Source organism: Anastrepha ludens, chromosome 2, assembly GCF_028408465.1.
Source record: "Anastrepha ludens isolate Willacy chromosome 2, idAnaLude1.1, whole genome shotgun sequence".
In the NCBI taxonomy this organism is placed as follows: Eukaryota; Metazoa; Arthropoda; class Insecta; order Diptera; family Tephritidae; genus Anastrepha; species Anastrepha ludens.
In genome coordinates, this window is record NC_071498.1 from 60,816,350 (window position 1) to 60,840,756 (window position 24,407).

General features: G+C 37.0%; 1 protein-coding gene across 1 annotated transcript; it reads left to right on the plus strand.

Moving 5' to 3' along the window:
* The first annotated feature begins 11,559 nt into the window (after window positions 1-11,559).
* On the plus strand, window positions 11,560-14,632 carry LOC128863674 (importin-5-like). The gene is made up of 6 exons (XM_054102986.1): window positions 11,560-11,740; window positions 13,025-13,118; window positions 13,172-13,260; window positions 13,346-13,470; window positions 13,542-13,729; window positions 13,823-14,632. The coding sequence occupies exons 1-6, from the start codon at window positions 11,560-11,562 to the stop codon at window positions 14,154-14,156; spliced, it is 1,011 nt and encodes a 336-aa protein (XP_053958961.1). The 3' UTR covers window positions 14,157-14,632.
* The last annotated feature ends 9,775 nt before the right edge of the window (window positions 14,633-24,407 follow it).

Consider the following 24,407-nt stretch of genomic DNA (forward strand, 5'->3'; position numbering starts at 1 on the left):
AGGGTTCACGAGTGACTTACACGTTTCAGAGATGGTTGTGAGGACATAAATGACAATGAACATACGGCTTGCCCGAAATCAGTCATAAAAAATAAAAGAATAAAACTCAATCGAAATTTTTCGTAAATTTATCAAAAATGAACTGAAATCATCGTTGAAATTTATGGAATCGGAGTTGAATATCTCCATAACATCTATTTATCGCATTTTAACTGATCATTTGGGTTTATGAAAGGTCTGTGCTCGTTTCATTCTGCACAAGTTAACTGAGGACCAAAAATTGCTCAGAATTCAACATTCGAAAGACCTCATTAAAGAGGCGAGAAAAGACGATAACTTCCTTTACAATAATGTAACTGATGATGAAAAGTGGTGTTTTTAAAATGAACCTGAAACTAAGCGTTAAAGTACCGAATGGATGGCCCCAGACTAGCCACCACCCAAAAAATCGTGTTTGGAGAAGTTAAAAACGAAGTCGATGCTCATTTGTTTTTACGATCCCAAGGGAATTGTCCACAAGGAGTTCGTGCCAACTGAGAAATATGTTTTCTAAAAAAAAAAGGATTTAACATAAATAAGAAATATTCTTATTTCTTTTTATCATTTCTATAGAGCTTTTTTCTATCCATATAGTATTTTTAATTAGGATGAAATAAAAATTCGAACGTTTAAGATGGCCGAATTATTGGCTGAGAAATTGCCAACGTACAACACCTTTAACAATTCCATCACGGAATGCCATGCTCATTCCTAAATGCACACTTTGCACTATCGAACATTGCTTCTTCCGTAAGCGGAACCGCATTTATGAAATGTGCATTTACTTTGGGGGCGTCCATAAATTACGTGAGATATTTAGGGGGGGAGGGGGTCGAGTCAAATCTCATCTAATCTTACGTTGGAGAGAGGGGGCGGTCTCGGCTAATATCACGCAATTTTTTTTCTGATTGAAACAAAAAAAAATTATACTATTTTGGTCCATTATCCAGATTGTACATGCTTACATCTTAAGCATAATCGTAGTATGATTAAGATCATTCACTAATTCGTTCGAAAGAAAATAATTTCATTCATACTTCGACGTTATACATTACTGCTGTCAAACCACCATATTTGTTTTATACCAAATAGCTCAATTTAATCAGAATTTACGGTACAGTGTAGCCCGTCGTTTGTTTTCGCGCCACTATCAGCCGAACGTGCGACTCGATGAACAAGAGCGTACGAGCTGAGTGGCAGCGATACACGGACAGGTTCCAACCTTCTTTGTTTAGAGAGAGCCAATATTTACTCCAGGTGCATTGCAGTTGATTCATATCAAATTTTTATGCGTGCCTATTGTTTTTTTTTTTAGTTTTTTAACGAGCGTGAATGTCAACAAATTTTTATTAAGAGTTACAAAGGGAAATTGTTTTTAGTTTTTGAAGTGAAAACTTCTTTAGAATCGTTGGGAGTGATTTGAGTCTCGATGAAACGAAAAAGCGACACTCTTGGCTACGAAGCGTTATATGTTGATATACGTGTATGTGTGTGGCTGCGTACTGCTGAGCCACGCTAGTATAGTGAGTATTGTAGTACGTATACTACACTGCCTATTAATTGCTTTGGTGTTTAGTTCAAGCGTCATACGTATGTATGTTTGTATGTATACTAGTACGTATGAGTGCGCGCCTGCGTATTACGGAGCCACGGTGAGTGAGAAGGCATTATGTATACCTATACTACACTACCTAATACTTGCTTAGACCAAGCGTCCTACGAATGTTTGTGTGTATGTTAGTACGTATCTGTAATATACGCGTTACGACGCTCATAATAGCAACCGCGTGTGCTGTATTGCGCCCGTATTTTTATATTCGTAAATATTTTCATTTTTAAATATTTACCGCAATTATGCCGAAAAATAATGCAGATTGAGCAATGGAAAAACAGTTTTAATTATGGCAATTTATATTTCACCGAATCAATCAATAAATAGCATCACGGAATTCATTCACGAAAATTTAATAAAGTATACACCAGAAGTATCGCGGATACTTAGAAAAGATTACGATAAAGTTCCAATGATTTTAAGTGGCGATTTTAACGTAAATTTTGCATTGGACACAGTGGTTCCTTTAATTGACTTTCTCAATACAACATTCAATTTAAAAATGTGTAACAATCGCACTGAATCGACAACACGATCAAAAACAACAATTGACGCGGTATTTCAAAGATATGTTGACAACATCGAAACCAAAGCATTTGTATCATATTTTAGCTATCATAAGCCACTCGTATCATTTGTTGAAATTGAAAACATTGAGAATGAATAATAATAAAATGAAGAAAATAAAATATGAACTTTATTCATTCTCTCTCAGTTTGTTTTACGGAAGGTTTCACTTCTATCGTGTCTAACCGTTAGACTGGTATTTTTTTTTTTAGGTTGTGAAATGCGATGATCAGAACTGCTGCAGCCCACGCCGGAGTGATCTGCATATGATTCTTCACGACCGTTTTCTGCCACCTCCATACCCCATCACTTAGGTTGATTGACGTTTGATAATTCCGGACTTTAAAGAACATGACGGAAAGTCATTTGCTCCATTTCTAATACGCCTACCGATTCAACCGCTGAATGCCTTTATGATCTCTATTGCCCAAGTATACGTGATGATTTAGAGAAAATATGCTGCAGTAAATCCGGTATTTACTTCGCATCTATCACAAGAGCTGCAGAGCACAGGCGAGCAGCTCACATTGCACCAGTTAAGCAAGCGCGTATGTACCGCAAAGTGCGACCCTCACGGATTGTCGAAAGACGAGCTAATGAGTTACTGTGCGCAAGCGTCAACGGCTTAGAGTGGATAGATCACAACGAAGTTGAAGGAGCAGATGATTTTACTGAAAATCATATGGACATGTTGGTCCCAATAATCTTTTTTTAATCGCAGTAGTTAGGATTTAAGTCTTCTACGAGTATTGTTAAATTTTTATTACACTTATAACTCTCAGCAATATTGATTACTAGTCTTAACTAGTCGTAAATAAAAGCACGAAGCAATTTTTTTTTTCTTTTTACAATAACAATCTAACGCGTTTACATAAGAAACCCACATTTTGAAAAATCTCACGTGAGATTGGAGGATGGGGAGGGGGTTGAATAAAATCTCACGACATCTCATCAGGGGGGGAGGGAGGTTCAGAAAATTGAAAAAAACACCTCACGTAATTTATGGACGCCCCCTTACATTCAGAGTCAAATGTTTTTTCTTGTTGTAAAATACTGTACATATGCCTTTAGGCCTAATGTAATTTTCCAATGCATATTTACAAGGCTTTGAACAGCAATGTGATGAGGAGTAGGACGCTTCTCTTTTATGTACATTAAGATTTGCCGTTATTTTTTGAAAAGGCTCAAATAAAGTTTACCTTAATTATGGTAAAGTAAGTAAGTAAGTAATGTGTGTTCTCTATTTTACACAAATTTAAAATTAATAAAAGTCAAGCCTCGGTGAATTTTTACAAATGCGCTCAAAATGTTATGCGAATTAAGCAATTGTTTTTATTTTTTCGTGTAAAAGACAGACCCTCTGCTCATCAAAACATATCGTTCGAGATGGTATGTATCATACTTTCATTCCTAATTTCTTTTCGAAGCATCTCGCCTGAAAGTATGCATTGAAAAATTTAAATACAGTATGCAGTATTTTCCAACAACACAAAAATTGCAAAGCAAATGCCACCGTTATTATATAAATACGTCACATTCAATTTTGACGCCTATCGATATATTGGCGGAAGATCGAGTGAGAGTGTACGTGCAAAAGCAGCGGGTCACACTAACAGATCAGCGATTATACAAAAAGAGAAGGCTACGTCCTTACTAAAATGGCAGGAGCGTTTGGAAAACTCGACGAAAGGAAGGTGGACCTATACGCTAATCCCAAATATTGAAAGATGGTTAAATCGATTTCAATCAAAAATTCATTTGAAAAAAAATGGCTTCCCTTAGTGCAGAGATGTAAACCTCGATATATAGGGGGCGTGGCCTCTGGCATATAGACCAAAAGATGAAAACCACTAAAAGCTAGACAACTTAAAGCCAATTAAGCTATGGAACTGTAATTTGAGAATGCATATGTATATACATACATATATATATGGTATATACCGTACTCCTATATAAACTGAAATTTCCAAAGCTGTTTTCTCCTTAACCACAAAAACTACAATAGTATAATTAGATTTGATATAGTCACACAAATTATCACAAACGGAAACCTTAATATATCGTTTTTCTGGAACCACAAAATCTAAGTAAATGAAATTTTATAGAGTTACAAAAATCGCCAAAACTCAAATCACTTTTGACCGGAACCACAAAAGCTGAGATACCCAAATTTCATGCAGTTACATAAATTACGATTGTCGTACTTAAGACGAAATGCATACCTAATGCATTGGATGTACAAAATAAATGAATCAACAGAAAATTTAAAATAAAAAAAAAATGCATGAGAGCGAGTTGTTTACTTTTTACGTATAAAAGCAAAGACATCGCTGAAAAAGCTCCATAAGAAAACTACCAGGAAACCACCTTCCTCCATTTGTGTAATAACATTAAGACGCGCACATCGCAAATAGGAGGAGGAGCTCGGCCAAACATTCAATAAAGGATGCACATTTTTTCATAGACGTTTTGTAGCGCGCTACCCTCAAGTGGCCTTCTGAAACCAGACTGAGCCTGTTTATTTCCATCACCTCTCGCCGCGGGACCACCGTCAAGTATTACTTCGCGGAGAGGTAAGGTGATTAGCCGTCGCTGCTGTGTCGCAGTCTTTCTAGACGCCCCATCTCTTTCATAATCTCGGCCACTAAGTCGCATGCCGTATTCCACTTTTTTTCGAACGCAGGATGATACACGAAGGTTTCCGATGAAGGAGGTTCTCCAAACGTTCTTTTGCAGAATGGAGCGCCGGCATGTGGAAAATATGTGGTGAACGTCGTCTGAAATGTTTCCGTCGTAGCAGTCGCAATAGAGATTGTCGTCGCGGTTAAACCTGTATAAATATGCCTTGAAGCATTTATGTTACCGCGGCTTCGTTAACCAAATCTTAAGGTTGGGAAAGCATTTGTACGCCCAACGCCCTTGTAGATAATCTACGATATAGATTTATACATATGCATGTATGTATGCCATAGAATATATATATATAATTGGCGCGATCATTCTTTTTGAGTGTTTGGCCGAGCTCCTCTTCCTATTTGTGGTGTGCGTCTTGATGTTGTTCCACAAATGGAGGGGCCTACAGTTTCAAGCCGACTCCGAACGGCAGATATTTTTTATGAGGAGGCTTACCATTGCCTGCCGAAGGGCAACTGCTATTAGAAAAAACTGTTTCTTAATTTTTTTGATCTTTCACCGAGATTCGAACCGACGTTCTCTCTCTGAATTCCGAATGGTAGTCACGCACCAACCCATTCGGCCACGGCGGCCGCCATAAAAAGCTGTATCAAATTAGAGAGCGACCCGAACATTTTCAAAATTTTTAAAGAGATCATCTTTTTTCCATATGTAATAAAATATTTACATATACATGTACATACTAAACACTCTAAATAAGTTTTAAATTTTCCTCTATCTCTGGTTGTACCAGGAAGAGGAGCGAAAAAACATTTTGGGTAAAGTGTTCACCCAAATATTGGAGCCACTTCGATTTCCACCCCTGGCATCGGCTTAAAAACTGGTATTTGGTTGTTGAATCGGGTGAAACTGATTGGGTTTGCATTGCTACTACTCTCTTAGAAGTAGTAAACCCACTACTGCCTCCACTTCCACTCCACTCGGTTCTCGCTGGTGCGCCGCCAAGTGAGCTCGGACCTCTTGTTGCACTTTCTCTACTATCCGGTTGGATGAATCCATTGAGATGTTTTAAAATAGTAATGCAAAAATTCGGTTTCACTGCCCTTTTATAGGAATTTTTTCTCTCGCTTTACTACAATTTTATTTTGCCTGCTACCTGATTTCGAAGCCCTCTGCAGCCATAACAATGAAGAGAATTAGAGAATATTTTTAAGCTTTTAAACGTCTCCTAATAATTCAGAGTTGAAAGTAGCACTTGTTGGCAAGAGATATTCTCCGAAGAATTTCAAGATTGAGACATTGTTATCGGTATAAATTCTGGTTCCTAGTTAAACGAAGTATTTTATAACCTCGACATATGTGCCGATACGACTGTTTGTTTGATGGCAGGATGTACTTTATTTTTTCCTCATTCGCTACCAGATCCATTCACTTTGCTTCTTTATACAGTTTGAAAAAGGCAGAATTAAGAGCGCGGTGGTTAACTAACGAGCAATACAATTTTAGTAACATGAAGAGAATTTTGTGGAGAGATTTTATAGTCCCTTCCTTAAGTTAACAACCATCATGCCAGATCATGTGGTTTGAATCGATGGAGTCATTGGGTTAGGCCTGAGGTGTTGAGGAGTTTGTTAGTTTCCTCCTTCACCTGCCTTTGAAGCCTGAGGGAGTGGGCTTCTGCTTATTTTTCAATTTCTGGTAACGATGAATATCTTTATTGCGAATGAACCCAGGTGAAGTGATAATATCTCAAAGGATTTTATTCTGGAGTAGTTGAAGTACATATATTTATATTACTTTGACTGGCGCAACTCCATAGGTTCGCACCATAAGATTGATGATGCATCGCGTCTAAAATATGCAAAATTATTTTTCATATCCTTGTTCACTCCGCTCGAGTGCATAAGGCCTCGACAAGACTGTTCCATCGTACACGGTTCTGGACTGTTGTTTTTACGCCGTCCCATGAAATGTCGGCATCTGCTAGTTCGCGCAACATCGGCCTTCGCCAAATGATATTTAGCCGACCGCAACTTTCGCTCCCTTGCGGATTCCAGTCCAGTACCAGACTTATTCATCGCCACTTTCTACATTTGATTTGCTATAAGATGGGCTCCCCATTCGTTAATCTCCACAGTGCGTTGTTGTTGTGTTCGGTCAGAATATTCTACAGATGATGTGGAGGCATTTGTTGACGAAAGATTGTAGCCTCTGTGTGATGGTGTTGGACACCAGCTATATTTAACTTCCGAACAGCAGTACTGACTTCACACATGAGCTGAATATTCGCAGTTTAATGCGTCTGTAGATTTACGAACTCGCCCATACTGTATGCATTCGCCCGAACGCCGCCCTTGCTTTGTTTAGCCCGCTCCGCCGTCTATTGTGATAATTCAGCCGAGGTAGCAGAGACTTTCGATAAATTCCACCGGACACCCGTCAACCATTCTAGGTTTTGCTTTATTGTGGTTGATGCTCCTAACCTTTGTCTTGGCTATGTTGGACCTTCAGTCCGAGAGTGCGTTCAAGCATGCCTTGCATGCCATCGATTTGTTGAAAGAGGAGGCAGATGTCATCGGCGAAGTGCAGGTCCTCAAGAAACGAATGTATGATAGATTAGAATGTAACAAAATCAATATCGCTACTTATACTTGGGATACATGCTTAGGCTAAGCATGTCGCTTGTCAGCTAAGTAGCTAAAATCAAAGATACTTTCACATAAAAATTGTTCGCTTAGCGCGGAACGAGGCTCCCTAGTAAGCAGAGAAGCACAATTAATGTCTGCCTATGGGAAATGAAGAACAAAACTGAAAGAAAAATTTATAAATACACTTTATAATGAAATATTTTGATTTAATTGATTTTTTTATTTTTTATTTATCCATGCATATATACTCGTACACACATAAACATACGTAACAGTACATATTTATTTAATTTGTATTGATTTTAAAAAATTCTACAATGGTCTGTTGCCTTTTATACTGTTTTTTTTCAAATATTCTGGATCAGCGTTTATTAAACTGTGGGTCGCGTATTACCAGATGTACGTGAGGTATCTGAAGGTGGTACGCTAGTGGATACAAACAACAAAAAAATAAATTATTGATCCATTTTATTAAAAATAGACGTGGCTATGCATTTGTGGCAATTTTTCGAATTTCAAATTAAAAGAAAATCCTGCTGCCTGAGGTACTTTTGTATAGTCAGAATATGCATAAAACAAAGACGCGAAGAAAATTATGTTATCCTGTACATATATAAAATAAAGATCTATAGTGATAGTCAAGCCCCGGACATAGCAACATTATCTCTCTCTGCCACCTTGTTGCGCCATTTCTGGAAATACCTGGTTGTTTGGCAAGTGAGCCAGGAGCCCTCATGAGTTTTATTAGTAAAATCCTTAATGTACCCTACTGTACCCGCTATGTGCTTGAATATGAAATGGGCTCCGGTCCATAAAGAAATTCATACAATAAGGACCTCACAAACAATAAGAAAGGCTAAAATGCCGCCACGGCAAAGTTAGGCTCATATTTCTGCATCTGTACATAGCCTTGCATTCTAGCATTCTTGGGTTAGGGTTTGTTAATGAAGGAACTTTTTGGCTTCGACATAAAGAATTATAAATCATTCGAAAGAATTTCGATGCTGAAGTGAAAAAAGATAGCATAGTTTCCAATTAATCTATATATATAAAAATGAAATGATGTTCGTTTGTCCGCATTTTTTTGGGCCGATACGAGGCCAATTTTATTCGTTCTTTTTTCATATTATAGGGATCCACTAGGGGAAGGTTTTTAGCAAAAAAAATTTCTTTTAAATATTTTCTTCATATAAAGCAAAGAAAAAATCAAAATATTGTCCAAAACAAAACTTGCTCGATTGTTAGATTAAAGTAAGTTTCGAATCGACATTCATTTTATGTGTACAACTTTTTTTGAATTTTTTGTATTTGTATTGTGATACAGAAATGTATTGTATACAGAAATTTCAAATGATTCGAATGAAAATTTTTTTTTTTTTTTTATTTCTTCCATAAAATATTACACCTGTCGTTAGACAATAAGTAATTTGATTTACAAAAAGATGGAATGAGAGTGATATTGAAGGGCCAATGCCCCCAAGCTCATTTAGAAGAAATATATACATATTATTTAAAAACAAGTGGTTAACAAACAATGATATATACGATTAGTTGACAATTGATTACAAGGATTTTGCAAGATCTGTTGGTGTTTAACGGTTAAGCCGACTTTGGGTAGATTTTTCTTTATTTGGTAGTCTTCTCATCATAGGATTTGTATGCGTTAATAGTCTATTTATGTGTCTTCTGCTAGCGCTTTGTATTGTTTCATCAATAGTATCGATGTCAAGGTCGCGATGAATATCTGCGTTAGGTATGTACCAAGGTGCATTAGTTAAGGTCCTAAGTATTTATGAAAATAATGTTTCAATTCAATTGAGCAATGCTTTCTTTGACCAATTCTATATGGAAATGAATGCGTTTGCAAACGATGTTTTCGGCTATGAACAAATGTTGGAATCGAATGAAAAAGGAAAGAAACGCGAAATGATATAAAAAATTCTTGGAAAATTTAAAATGAATGGTGCTTCATTGGAAAAATTCAAAGGTAATAAGAACATACACAAGATAAAGTTAGAATTCGAATTTTTAGATTTATTTTGTTTATTTCTCATTTTTTTCAGAAGTACACAACACAACAACTCATTCCAACTCTGATTTTGAAATCCTGTTGGAATTGGTGATCGATAATTTTGTCACTATAATGGTCAATGGAAATTTGCGTGTATCAGACCCTGCATATTATTTACCATATCAACTTTTTATGGAACATATGGACCAAATGAACACAAAAAAATAATTTAGTTTTGTTTTGATTTTTTGCAAAATTTTGGTTTTCAGTTAATACAATAAAAACAATACTGTTTTTTCGTGAACACAAAATTCTAAATTTCTTACGTTGTTTGTTTAGAATTTTTTTAGAAAAAAAGTAAATTTTTTGGTTTTGAGGAAATTTGTTTATTGTTGCTATTTGTGAAAGCGTAGATATTTGTAAGTATTTGACTATAATCCTAAAAGTTAATGGAATACCACTATGACACATAGAAAACATTTTTTCAAAGGGGTGTTTTTCGAAAATTATAAAAAAAATTGTTTTAAAAAATTTTGAAGAAATAAAGTAAAATAAAAAAATTTCGAAAGCATGAAATTTGTTCAAAACCAAATTTTCCTCAAAAAGATAAAAGAAATTTCTTCGAAGAGGTGTTTTTCTAAAATTACAAAAAAAAAATTTCAAAAATTTTAAACAAATAAAATAAAATAAAACTTTTTCAAGGGTATAACATTTTTTCAAAACAAAATTTTCTGAAAACCAAACAAAATTAAAAAAAAAAGGTGTTTTCAAAGCATTTCATATTCCACTATTAATAGAGAATACATTTTTTCGAGGGGGTGTTTTTCAAAGCGGAAAAAAATCTTTTTTAGCAAATCAATTTAAACTTTTACAAAAGTATGAAATTTTTTCAAGAACAAAATTTTCTCAAAAACGTTAAATTAAAAAAAAATAGTTTTTTCAAAATATTTAATTTTCAGCAATTAACTGAGAAGAAATTTGTTAGAGCGAAGTGTTTTTCAAAACTTCAAAAAACACTTTTTAACCAAAAAAAATAAACCTTTTTTCAAAAACAACAGGAATGATAACATTGCCTAACAATTTCTGCACTTTTGCACAGTCTAAAGAGGCATTGCTACAGAGTGTATTTCCAAACATAGTTCAACATTACAAAAACCATGATTGACTCAGCGAAAGAGCAATTTTAGCTGGGAAAAATAAGGACGTCAATGATATAAATTCAGCTATTTTAGATCAAATACCTGGTGACATAGTTGCGTATAAGTCAATGGACACTATTACTGATCAAGATGATGTCGTAAATTATCCAACTGAATTCTTAAACTCACTCGATTTGCCAGGCCTACCACCTCATAATTTACGATTAAAAATTGGACCACTGATTATTATGCTGCGCAACATTAATGTGCCACGACATTCCACTACTGAATTCCACTGATTCCGACGGATTTACCATTCGATTTCAAACGTTTGCAGTTCCCTATTCGCCTTGCCTTCGTTATGAGAATTAATAAGGCGCAAGGACAGTCTCTACAAATGTGCGGTATTAATTTAGAATACCCAATTTTTTCTCATGGACAATTGTATGTAGCTTGCTCGAGTTGGCAAACCATCGTCATTATTCACGCGAAAGATGAAAAAACCAAAAACGTTGTCTACCAAAAAGTGTTACAATAAAGTTCGAATGAAATTGTATCAAAGAATTTGCTTTTTTTCGTATTAATTTTATTCTCTTTCAGCAAATCATTGAATTTATCGTCTAGCGAAGCGGGCGAGGGTACGCTAGTACTTTATATTAGTATTTGTAGTTCATATACAGACAGCATAGTACCTGCGACCGCTCGTACTTGATCGTGCTTATAGGCAAATACCAAAGGCATTGTTATTGTAAGTGGATTATCCCATCTGTAGGTAGGCCGTTCAATATGGTTGCTGAGGGCTTCGAAACCAGGTAGCAGGCAAAATAAAATTGTAGTACAGCGAGAGAAAAAATTCCTATAAAAGGGCAGTGAAACCGAATTTTTGCATTACTATTTTAAAACATCTCAATGGATTCATCCAACCGGATAGTAGAGAAAGTGCAACAAGAGGTCCGAGCTCACTTGGCGGCGCACCAGCGAGAACCGAGTGGAGTGGAAGTGGAGGCAGTAGTGGGTTTACTACTTCTAAGAGAGCCTGGAGTAGCAGTGCAAACCCAACCAGTTTCACCCGATTCAACAACAGAACGAAGTTACCAATTTTTAAGCCGATGCAAGGGGTTGAAATCGAAGCGGCTCCAATATTTGGGTTAAAGCTTGACCCAAATTGTTTTTTCGCTCCTCTACCTGGTACAACGAGATTTAGAGGAAAAAGTAACAGTCCTCTGCCGGATATAAGTCCGCGTCGTTCCGGTTACGTAGAACCGACCGTCGTAGGAACGTAAGATTTGTGTTATAATAATTTAGTGTATGTGGATGTATGTAAACATTTTATTTATGTTAAGTTTTTATTAATAAATAAAAATGTGATATTTTTGAAAATCGTTGACTATTTTTTGAACGCTTGCGAATTTGCAGGTGATGTTAGGTTAGATTCTGAAATTTATTATAGCTTTTTCAGTTAGGACTAAGCTTGAAAAGACAGCTGCTAAAATTTCATGATATTCTACAATATTAATTTGTTCGAGAATTATTATGCTAATAGTGACTCTACTTCTGTTATTTCCAAAACAATGGACCAAAAAGAATTTCGTGTTTTAATTTTACACTGCTTATTGATGGAAAAAATACCGTTCAAGTGAAGCAATGGCTGCAAGAGTATTATGGGGACTTCATTCCATCAGAAAAACAATAAAACAATGGTTTGGTGACTTCAAACGTGGTCGTAGAGACAACGCAGTGGACTTCTTAATGAGACGGTAACACCAGAAAACATGAAAAAAAATCACAAAATCGCTTTGAATGATCGGAAAGTTAAGTTGCGTAAGTTAGCTGACATCGTAAAGATATCAAAAGCATGAGCATTTGACTATGAGAAAGCTCTGTTCAAATCGGGTGCCGCATTTGCTCACTGTTCACCATAAACAAGACAACGCACTGTGTCACAAGTCACTCAAAACAATTGCAAAACTACATGAATTGAACTTCGAATTGCTTCCACATGAACCCATATTCGCCAGATTTGGCTCCTAGCGACTGGGCTGTTCGCAGACCTAAAAAAATGCTCGCCGGAAATAAATTTCGCTCGAATGAAGAGGTCTATTTTGAGGCAAAAGAAAAATTGTTCTACGAAAGAGGTATTGAAATGTTAGAGCGGCGCTGGATTGATGGTTTTTGATGCAAATTATGTTGATGAATAAAGCTAATTTTGAACACAAAAAAAAACATGTTTTCTTTGTTGGACCCGGGACTTTTCAGCCCGTGTGTGTAGATTTTATCACTCTGTCTCTGTAGATAGGTTGTCTTTATAACTTGGAGCTTGACTGGCATATTTCATTAAACTAACAAGGTTTTTTATTTTTGCTCTGATCTATAGATGACGTCGATTGGTCCTTTATCAATTTGGGTGAACAGCAAAACTTTGCCATCCGCACCGCTGGCATGGAAGATAAGGCATCTGCCTGTGAGATGTTGGTTTGCTATGCGCGGGAATTGAAGGATGGTTTCGCCGACTATGCCGAAGAGGTCGTACGTCTAATCGTACCGTGCTTGAACCCAACCGTTCATGGTCGGACAGACAGTGGGGCGTGTGTGCATTTGACGATGTTATCGGTAAGTGAGCATATTTCTTTTGGGAAAACTTCGATTTAATTTTTTAAATTCATACAACTAAATATCGCTTAATTCGCTTGTGTAGAGTTTTGTGGTCCAGCCTGCGCTGCTTATCAGCAGATCTTCACACCACCATTGTTGCAATACGTTACCGACAAATCACCCGAAGTACGTCAAGCCGCCGCCTACGGTTGCGGTGTATTGGGACAGGTGAGGAGGCATCATGAATTGTAAGATCTAATTTGAAACAGTTTTAATGCAACAAATTTTTATCTCATCAGTTTGGTGGCGAACACTTTGCCGTCACATGTGCTCAAATCATTCCGCTGCTAGTGCAAGTTATATCCGATCCGAAGAGTCGCGACCCCGAGAATGTCAACCCCACAGAAAATGCTATTGCAGCCGTTTCGAAGATCTTGAAATATAACAGCAGCGCCATACAAAATGTAGATGAGATCATCAATGTTTGGTACGTCACGATATTTTGATATGTTTTCATTCACTAAGGATTTTCCCATTTTCAAATATTTATACCCAATAAAAATAATATTTCTACCAATAGGTTCTCCTGGCTGCCCGTCACTGAGGATGCTGATGAGGCACCGCATATTTACGGATACATGTGTGATCTCATTCAGGCCAATCACCCCATCATATTAGGCAATAACAACAGCAATTTACCACGCATTGTCTCAATCATAGCACAGGCGTTCGTCACGAAAGTTGTGGCACCGCTAAAGGATGTGGGCACCCGGATGTTGGGAATTGTGAAGCAAGTGGAAGCCAACCCAGAAGCTTTTCAGGCGTGTGCAAGTATATTGACACCTGAACAACAGTATGCGCTGCAAGACGCTTATCGGGAGCTGGCTGCTGATGCGGTGCCAGCAACTGCCTAAAATACATCAAGAAGATCAAATCAAAATATAGCTGTTGCCGCTACTGCTGCGCTGCACCTTCTCAACACTAATACACAGTTATATATGTTTAAATAAAATTGAAAAGAAAAAATATTATGAGTATAAAAAACGCGGGTGATATTGTGATGAATCTACCCACAGTATATAGCATATATAAACATAGAACCACAGCCCACATACAGCAACAAAACTTCAAACAGACAAAACACAACCTGTGCGCTACTTAAAAGAGATATGCTGCTTGACTATAACAACAAAAACCACATAAAGCTAGAGAAGCGGCAAATTTTGCATTCTATGAAGCGTTAAAATTCTATCAATTCACTAATTGCAAAAAATTAAATAAATGCTACATTATTATATATATATGTACGTGTACTACGGAAATATTATATAAATAAATATATATAGAGATATATATGCATGCATATATATAAATATATACGTATATTGAAGTGAAATTTTAAACAATTCTACTTAGCGAGGTACTCGACTTTTTATTTCTGGGGCAATGCATTATGATCAGGTGATTGACATTGAGACCTACTTAGGGGTGCACAGAAAGCAGTTGTTCTAGAGAATATTACAATTTTTAACCGCCCAAGCTAATCACACACTGGTAAAGTGCGTGGTGTATGCATCAATTCCTATCTAGAATATTGTTGGATTATTGAAATCGAGCATAAATGGAATTATATTGGGGTCTGCCTAACTTAAATGAGGTATTCTGAATATACCGTGCTAGGTCATGTCGTCCGAATGGGTACAATCTCTCCGGCTCTGAAAGTATTCGTTGCGGTGGTAGCAGAGGCAGAGGAAGGCCTTCTCTGCGTTGGAAAGATCGGGTGGAGAAGGACTGGGGGGGGGCTTCACTTGGTGTGTCCAACTGGCGTCGGTTAGCACGCGAAAGAAACGACTGGCGCGCTTTGTTAAACTCGGCTGAAATCACGTAAGCGGTTATTGCGCCAATTAAGAAGAAGACTACAAGGTGAAGTCCAAAATAAACAAGACTGGCGTTATAAAAATGTTTTTGTTGTCGCCATCTTTTTAATGAGTTAGTGCATTGAAAGTTACATCCCAAGCTAGCTTCCAGTGAAAGCTTGGTGACATTCGGTTCAGTGGAAGCGAAGTTATTGCGTCTAAATTGTCAGTATGTTTGTGTTATCGGCACAGAAATGAGTTTCGAACAAAGAGCTAATATCAAATTTTGTTTTAAAATCGGTAAAACGTTTACCGAAACATTTGAATTGAAAGAAGTTTATGGCGATGATTGTCTATCTCGTGCCAGGGTTCACGAGTGACTTACACGTTTCAGAGATGGTTGTGAGGACATAAATGACAATGAACATACGGCTTGCCCGAAATCAGTCATAAAAAATAAAAGAATAAAACTCAACCGAAATTTTTCGTAAATTTATCAAAAATGAACTGAAATCATCGTTGAAATTTATGGAATCGGAGTTGAATATCTCCATAACATCTATTTATCGCATTTTAACTGATCATTTGGGTTTATGAAAGGTCTGTGCTCGTTTCATTCTGCACAAGTTAACTGAGGACCAAAAATTGCTCAGAATTCAACATTCGAAAGACCTCATTAAAGAGGCGAGAAAAGACGATAACTTCCTTTACAATAATGTAACTGATGATGAAAAGTGGTGTTTTTAAAATGAACCTGAAACTAAGCGTTAAAGTACCGAATGGATGGCCCCAGACTAGCCACCACCCAAAAAATCGTGTTTGGAGAAGTTAAAAACGAAGTCGATGCTCATTTGTTTTTACGATCCCAAGGGAATTGTCCACAAGGAGTTCGTGCCAACTGAGAAATATGTTTTCTAAAAAAAAAAGGATTTAACATAAATAAGAACTATTCTTATTTCTTTTTATCATTTCTATAGAGCTTTTTTCTATCCATATAGTATTTTTAATTAGGATGAAATAAAAATTCGAACGTTTAAGATGGCCGAATTATTGGCTGAGAAATTGCCAACGTACAACACCTTTAACAATTCCATCACGGAATGCCATGCTCATTCCTAAATGCACACTTTGCACTATCGAACATTGCTTCTTCCGTAAGCGGAACCGCATTTATGAAATGTGCATTTACTTTGGGGGCGTCCATAAATTACGTGAGATATTTAGGGGGGGAGGGGGTCGAGTCAAATCTCATCTAATCTTACGTTGGAGAGAGGGGGCGGTCTCGGCTAATATCACGCAATTTTTTTTCTGATTGAAACAAAAAAAAATTATACTATTTTGGTCCATTATCCAGATTGTACATGCTTACATCTTAAGCATAATCGTAGTATGATTAAGATCATTCACTAATTCGTTCGAAAGAAAATAATTTCATTCATACTTCGACGTTATACATTACTGCTGTCAAACCACCATATTTGTTTTATACCAAATAGCTCAATTTAATCAGAATTTACGGTACAGTGTAGCCCGTCGTTTGTTTTCGCGCCACTATCAGCCGAACGTGCGACTCGATGAACAAGAGCGTACGAGCTGAGTGGCAGCGATACACGGACAGGTTCCAACCTTCTTTGTTTAGAGAGAGCCAATATTTACTCCAGGTGCATTGCAGTTGATTCATATCAAATTTTTATGCGTGCCTATTGTTTTTTTTTTTTAGTTTTTTAACGAGCGTGAATGTCAACAAATTTTTATTAAGAGTTACAAAGGGAAATTGTTTTTAGTTTTTGAAGTGAAAACTTCTTTAGAATCGTTGGGAGTGATTTGAGTCTCGATGAAACGAAAAAGCGACACTCTTGGCTACGAAGCGTTATATGTTGATATACGTGTATGTGTGTGGCTGCGTACTGCTGAGCCACGCTAGTATAGTGAGTATTGTAGTACGTATACTACACTGCCTATTAATTGCTTTGGTGTTTAGTTCAAGCGTCATACGTATGTATGTTTGTATGTATACTAGTACGTATGAGTGCGCGCCTGCGTATTACGGAGCCACGGTGAGTGAGAAGGCATTATGTATACCTATACTACACTACCTAATACTTGCTTAGACCAAGCGTCCTACGAATGTTTGTGTGTATGTTAGTACGTATCTGTAATATACGCGTTACGACGCTCATAATAGCAACCGCGTGTGCTGTATTGCGCCCGTATTTTTATATTCGTAAATATTTTCATTTTTAAATATTTACCGCAATTATGCCGAAAAATAATGCAGATTGAGCAATGGAAAAACAGTTTTAATTATGGCAATTTATATTTCACCGAATCAATCAATAAATAGCATCACGGAATTCATTCACGAAAATTTAATAAAGTATACACCAGAAGTATCGCGGATACTTAGAAAAGATTACGATAAAGTTCCAATGATTTTAAGTGGCGATTTTAACGTAAATTTTGCATTGGACACAGTGGTTCCTTTAATTGACTTTCTCAATACAACATTCAATTTAAAAATGTGTAACAATCGCACTGAATCGACAACACGATCAAAAACAACAATTGACGCGGTATTTCAAAGATATGTTGACAACATCGAAACCAAAGCATTTGTATCATATTTTAGCTATCATAAGCCACTCGTATCATTTGTTGAAATTGAAAACATTGAGGATGAATAATAATAAAATGAAGAAAATAAAATATGAACTTTATTCATTCCCTCTCAGTTTGTTTTACGGAAGGTTTCACTTCTATCGTGTCTAACCGTTAGACTGGTATTTTTTTTTTTAGGTTGTGAAATGCGATGATCAGAACTGCTGCAGCCCACGCCGAAGTGATCTGCATATGATTCTTCACGACCGTTTTCTGCCACCTCCATACCCCATCACTTAGGTTGATTGACGTTTGATAATTCCGGACTTTAAAGAACATGACGGAAAGTCATTTGCTCCATTTCTAATACGCCTACCGATTCAACCGCTGAATGCCTTTATGATCTCTATTGCCCAAGTATACGTGATGATTTAGAGAAAATATGCTGCAGTAAATCCGGTATTTACTTCGCATCTATCACAAGAGCTGCAGAGCACAGGCGAGCAGCTCACATTGCACCAGTTAAGCAAGCGCGTATGTACCGCAAAGTGCGACCCTCACGGATTGTCGAAAGACGAGCTAATGAGTTACTGTGCGCAAGCGTCAACGGCTTAGAGTGGATAGATCACAACGAAGTTGAAGGAGCAGATGATTTTACTGAAAATCATATGGACATGTTGGCCCCAATAATCTTTTTTTAATCGCAGTAGTTAGGATTTAAGTCTTCTACGAGTATTGTTAAATTTTTATTACACTTATACCTCTCAGCAATATTGATTACTAGTCTTAACTAGTCGTAAATAAAAGCACGAAGCAATTTTTTTTTTCTTTTTACAATAACAATCTAACGCGTTTACATAAGAAACCCACATTTTGAAAAATCTCACGTGAGATTGGAGGATGGGGAGGGGGTTGAATAAAATCTCACGACATCTCATCAGGGGGGGAGGGAGGTTCAGAAAATTGAAAAAAACACCTCACGTAATTTATGGACGCCCCCTTACATTCAGAGTCAAATGTTTTTTCTTGTTGTAAAATACTGTACATATGCCTTTAGGCCTAATGTAATTTTCCAATGCATATTTACAAGGCTTTGAACAGCAATGTGATGAGGAGTAGGACGCTTCTCTTTTATGTACATTAAGATTTGCCGTTATTTTTTGAAAAGGCTCAAATAAAGTTTACCTTAATTATGGTAAAGTAAGTAAGTAAGTAATGTGTGTTCTCTATTTTACACAAATTTAAAATTAATAAAAGTCAAGCCTCGGTGAATTTTTACAAATGCGCTCAAAATGTTATGCGAATTAAGCAATTGTTTTTATTTTTTCGTGTAAAAGACAGACCCTCTGCTCATCAAAACATATCGTTCGAGTGGTATGTATCATACTTTCATTCCTAATTTCTTTTCGAAGCATCTCGCCTGAAAGTATGCATTGAAAAATTTAAATACAGTATGCAGTATTTTCCAACAACACAAAAATTGCAAAGCAAATGCCACCGTTATTATATAAATACGTCACATTCAATTTTGACGCCTATCGATATATTGGCGGAAGATCGAGTGAGAGTGTACGTGCAAAAGCAGCGGGTCACACTAACAGATCAGCGATTATACAAAAAGAGAAGGCTACGTCCTTACTAAAATGGCAGGAGCGTTTGGAAAACTCGACGAAAGGAAGGTGGACCTATACGCTAATCCCAAATATTGAAAGATGGTTAAATCGATTTCAATCAAAAATTCATTTGAAAAAAAATGGCTTCCCTTAGTGCAGAGATGTAAACCTCGATATATAGGGGGCGTGGCCTCTGGCATATAGACCAAAAGATGAAAACCACTAAAAGCTAGACAACTTAAAGCCAATTAAGCTATGGAACTGTAATTTGAGAATGCATATGTATATACATACATATATATATGGTATATACCGTACTCCTATATAAACTGAAATTTCCAAAGCTGTTTTCTCCTTAACCACAAAAACTACAATAGTATAATTAGATTTGATATAGTCACACAAATTATCACAAACGGAAACCTTAATATATCGTTTTTCTGGAACCACAAAATCTAAGTAAATGAAATTTTATAGAGTTACAAAAATCGCCAAAACTCAAATCACTTTTGACCGGAACCACAAAAGCTGAGATACCCAAATTTCATGCAGTTACATAAATTACGATTGTCGTACTTAAGACGAAATGCATACCTAATGCATTGGATGTACAAAATAAATGAATCAACAGAAAATTTAAAATAAAAAAAAAAATGCATGAGAGCGAGTTGTTTACTTTTTACGTATAAAAGCAAAGACATCGCTGAAAAAGCTCCATAAGAAAACTACCAGGAAACCACCTTCCTCCATTTGTGTAATAACATTAAGACGCGCACATCGCAAATAGGAGGAGGAGCTCGGCCAAACATTCAATAAAGGATGCACATTTTTTCATAGACGTTTTGTAGCGCGCTACCCTCAAGTGGCCTTCTGAAACCAGACTGAGCCTGTTTATTTCCATCACCTCTCGCCGCGGGACCACCGTCAAGTATTACTTCGCGGAGAGGTAAGGTGATTAGCCGTCGCTGCTGTGTCGCAGTCTTTCTAGACGCCCCATCTCTTTCATAATCTCGGCCACTAAGTCGCATGCCGTATTCCACTTTTTTTCGAACGCAGGATGATACACGAAGGTTTCCGATGAAGGAGGTTCTCCAAACGTTCTTTTGCAGAATGGAGCGCCGGCATGTGGAAAATATGTGGTGAACGTCGTCTGAAATGTTTCCGTCGTAGCAGTCGCAATAGAGATTGTCGTCGCGGTTAAACCTGTATAAATATGCCTTGAAGCATTTATGTTACCGCGGCTTCGTTAACCAAATCTTAAGGTTGGGAAAGCATTTGTACGTCCAACGCCCTTGTAGATAATCTACGATATAGATTTATACATATGCATGTATGTATGCCATAGAATATATATATATAATTGGCGCGATCATTCTTTTTGAGTGTTTGGCCGAGCTCCTCTTCCTATTTGTGGTGTGCGTCTTGATGTTGTTCCACAAATGGAGGGGCCTACAGTTTCAAGCCGACTCCGAACGGCAGATATTTTTTATGAGGAGGCTTACCATTGCCTGCCGAAGGGCAACTGCTATTAGAAAAAACTGTTTCTTAATTTTTTTGATCTTTCACCGAGATTCGAACCGACGTTCTCTCTCTGAATTCCGAATGGTAGTCACGCACCAACCCATTCGGCCACGGCGGCCGCCATAAAAAGCTGTATCAAATTAGAGAGCGACCCGAACATTTTCAAAATTTTTAAAGAGATCATCTTTTTTCCATATGTAATAAAATATTTACATATACATGTACATACTAAACACTCTAAATAAGTTTTAAATTTTCCTCTATCTCTGGTTGTACCAGGAAGAGGAGCGAAACAACATTTTGGGTAAAGTGTTAACCCAAATATTGGAGCGACTTCGATTTCCACCCCTGGCATCGGCTTAAAAACTGGTATTTGGTTGTTGAATCGGGTGAAACTGATTGGGTTTGCATTGCTACTACTCTCTTAGAAGTAGTAAACCCACTACTGCCTCTATTTCCACTCCACTCGGTTCTCGCTGGTGCGCCGCCAAGTGAGCTCGGACCTTTCGTTGCACTTTCTCTACTATCCGGTTGGATGAATCCATTGAGATGTTTTAAAATAGTAATGCAAAAATTCGGTTTCACTGCCCTTTTATAGGAATTTTTTCTCTCGCTTTACTACAATTTTATTTTGCCTGCTACCTGATTTCGAAGCCCTCTGCAGCCATAACAATGAAGAGAATTAAAGAATATTTTTAAGCTTTTAAACGTCTCCTAATAATTCAGAGTTGAAAGTAGCACTTGTTGGCAAGAGATATTCTCCGAAGAATTTCAAGATTGAGACATTGTTATCGGTATTAATTCTGGTTCCTAGTTAAACGAAGTATTTTATAACCTCGACATATGTGCCGATACGACTGTTTGTTTGATGGCAGGATGTACTTTATTTTTTCCTCATTCGCTACCAGATCCATTCACTTTGCTTCTTTATACAGTTTGAAAAAGGCAGAATTAAGAGCGCGGTGGTTAACTAACGAGCAATACAATTTTAGTAACATGAAGAGAATTTTGTGGAGAGATTTTATAGTCCCTTCCTTAAGTTAACAACCATCATGCCAGATCATGTGGTTTGAATCGATGGAGTCATTGGGTTAGGCCTGAGGTGTTGAGGAGTTTGTTAGTTTCCTCCTTCACCTGCCTTTGAAGCCTGAGGGAGTGGGCTTCTGCTTATTTTTCAATTTCTGGTAACGATGAATATCTTTATTGCGAATGAACCCAGGTGAAGTGATAATATCTCAAAGGATTTTATTCTGGAGTAGTTGAAGTACATATATTTATATTACTTTGACTGGCGCAACTCCATAGGTTCGCGCCATAAGATTGATGATGCATCGCGTCTAAAATATGCAAAATTATTTTTCATATCCTTGTTCACTCCGTTCGAGTGCATAAGGCCTCGACAAGACTGTTCCATCGTACACGGTTCTGGACTGTTGTTTTTACGCCGTCCCATGAAATGTCGGCATCTGCTAGTTCGCGCAACATCGGCCTTCGCCAAATGATATTTAGCCGACCGCAACTTTCGCTCCCTTGCGGATTCCAGTCCAGTACCAGACTTATTCATCGCCACTTTCTACATTTGATTTGCTATAAGATGGGCTCCCCATTCGTTAATCTCCACAGTGCGTTGTTGTTGTGTTCGGTCAGAATATTCTACAGATGATGTGGAGGCATTTGTTGACGAAAGATTGTAGCCTCTGTGTGATGGTGTTGGACACCAGCTATAACCAGCTATTAACTTCCGAACAGCAGTACTGACTTCACACATGAGCTGAATATTCGCAGTTTAATGCGTCTGTAGATTTACGAACTCGCCCATACTGTATGCATTCGCCCGAACGCCGCCCTTGCTTTGTTTAGCCCGCTCCGCCGTCTATTGTGATAATTCAGCCGAGGTAGCAGAGACTTTCGATAAATTCCACCGGACACCCGTCAACCATTCTAGGTTTTGCTTTATTGTGGTTGATGCTCCTAACCTTTGTCTTGGCTATGTTGGACCTTCAGTCCGAGAGTGCGTTCAAGCATGCCTTGCATGCCATCGATTTGTTGAAAGAGGAGGCAGATGTCATCGGCGAAGTGCAGGTCCTCAAGAAACGAATGTATGATAGATTAGAATGTAACAAAATCAATATCGCTACTTATACTTGGGATACATGCTTAGGCTAAGCATGTCGCTTGTCAGCTAAGTAGCTAAAATCAAAGATACTTTCACATAAAAATTGTTCGATTAGCGCGGAACGAGGTTCCCTAGTAAGCAGAGAAGCACAATTAATGTCTGCCTATGGGAAATGAAGAACAAAACTGAAAGAAAAATTTATAAATACACTTTATAATGAAATATTTTGATTTAATTGATTTTTTTATTTTTTATTTATCCATGCATATATACTCGTACACACATAAACATACGTAACAGTACATATTTATTTAATTTGTATTGATTTTAAAAAATTCTACAATGGTCTGTTGCCTTTTATACTGTTTTTTTTTTCAAATATTCTGGATCAGCGTTTATTAAACTGTGGGTCGCGTATTACCAGATGTACGTGAGGTATCTGAAGGTGGTACGCTAGTGGATACAAACAACAAAAAAATAAATTATTGATCCATTTTATTAAAAATAGACGTGGCTATGCATTTGTGGCAATTTTTCGAATTTCAAATTAAAAGAAAATCCTGCTGCCTGAGGTACTTTTGTATAGTCAGAATATGCATAAAACAAAGACGCGAAGAAAATTATGTTATCCTGTACATATATAAAATAAAGATCTATAGTGATAGTCAAGCCCCGGACATAGCAACATTATCTCTCTCTGCCACCTTGTTGCGCCATTTCTGGAAATACCTGGTTGTTTGGCAAGTGAGCCAGGAGCCCTCATGAGTTTTATTAGTAAAATCCTTAATGTACCCTACTGTACCCGCTATGTGCTTGAATATGAAATGGGCTCCGGTCCATAAAGAAATTCATACAATAAGGACCTCACAAACAATAAGAAAGGCTAAAATGCCGCCACGGCAAAGTTAGGCTCATATTTCTGCATCTGTACATAGCCTTGCATTCTAGCATTCTTGGGTTAGGGTTTGTTAATGAAGGAACTTTTTGGCTTCGACATAAAGAATTATAAATCATTCGAAAGAATTTCGATGCTGAAGTGAAAAAAGATAGCATAGTTTCCAATTAATCTATATATATAAAAATGAAATGATGTTCGTTTGTCCGCATTTTTTTGGGCCGATACGAGGCCAATTTTATTCGTTCTTTTTTCATATTATAGGGATCCACTAGGGGAAGGTTTTTAGCAAAAAAAAATTTCTTTTAAATATTTTCTTCATATAAAGCAAAGAAAAAATCAAAATATTGTCCAAAACAAAACTTGCTCGATTGTTAGATTAAAGTAAGTTTCGAATCGACATTCATTTTATGTGTACAACTTTTTTTGAATTTTTTGTATTTGTATTGTGATACAGAAATGTATTGTATACAGAAATTTCAAATGATTCGAATGAAAATTTTTTTTTTTTTTTTTTTTCTTCCATAAAATATTACACCTGTCGTTAGACAATAAGTAATTTGATT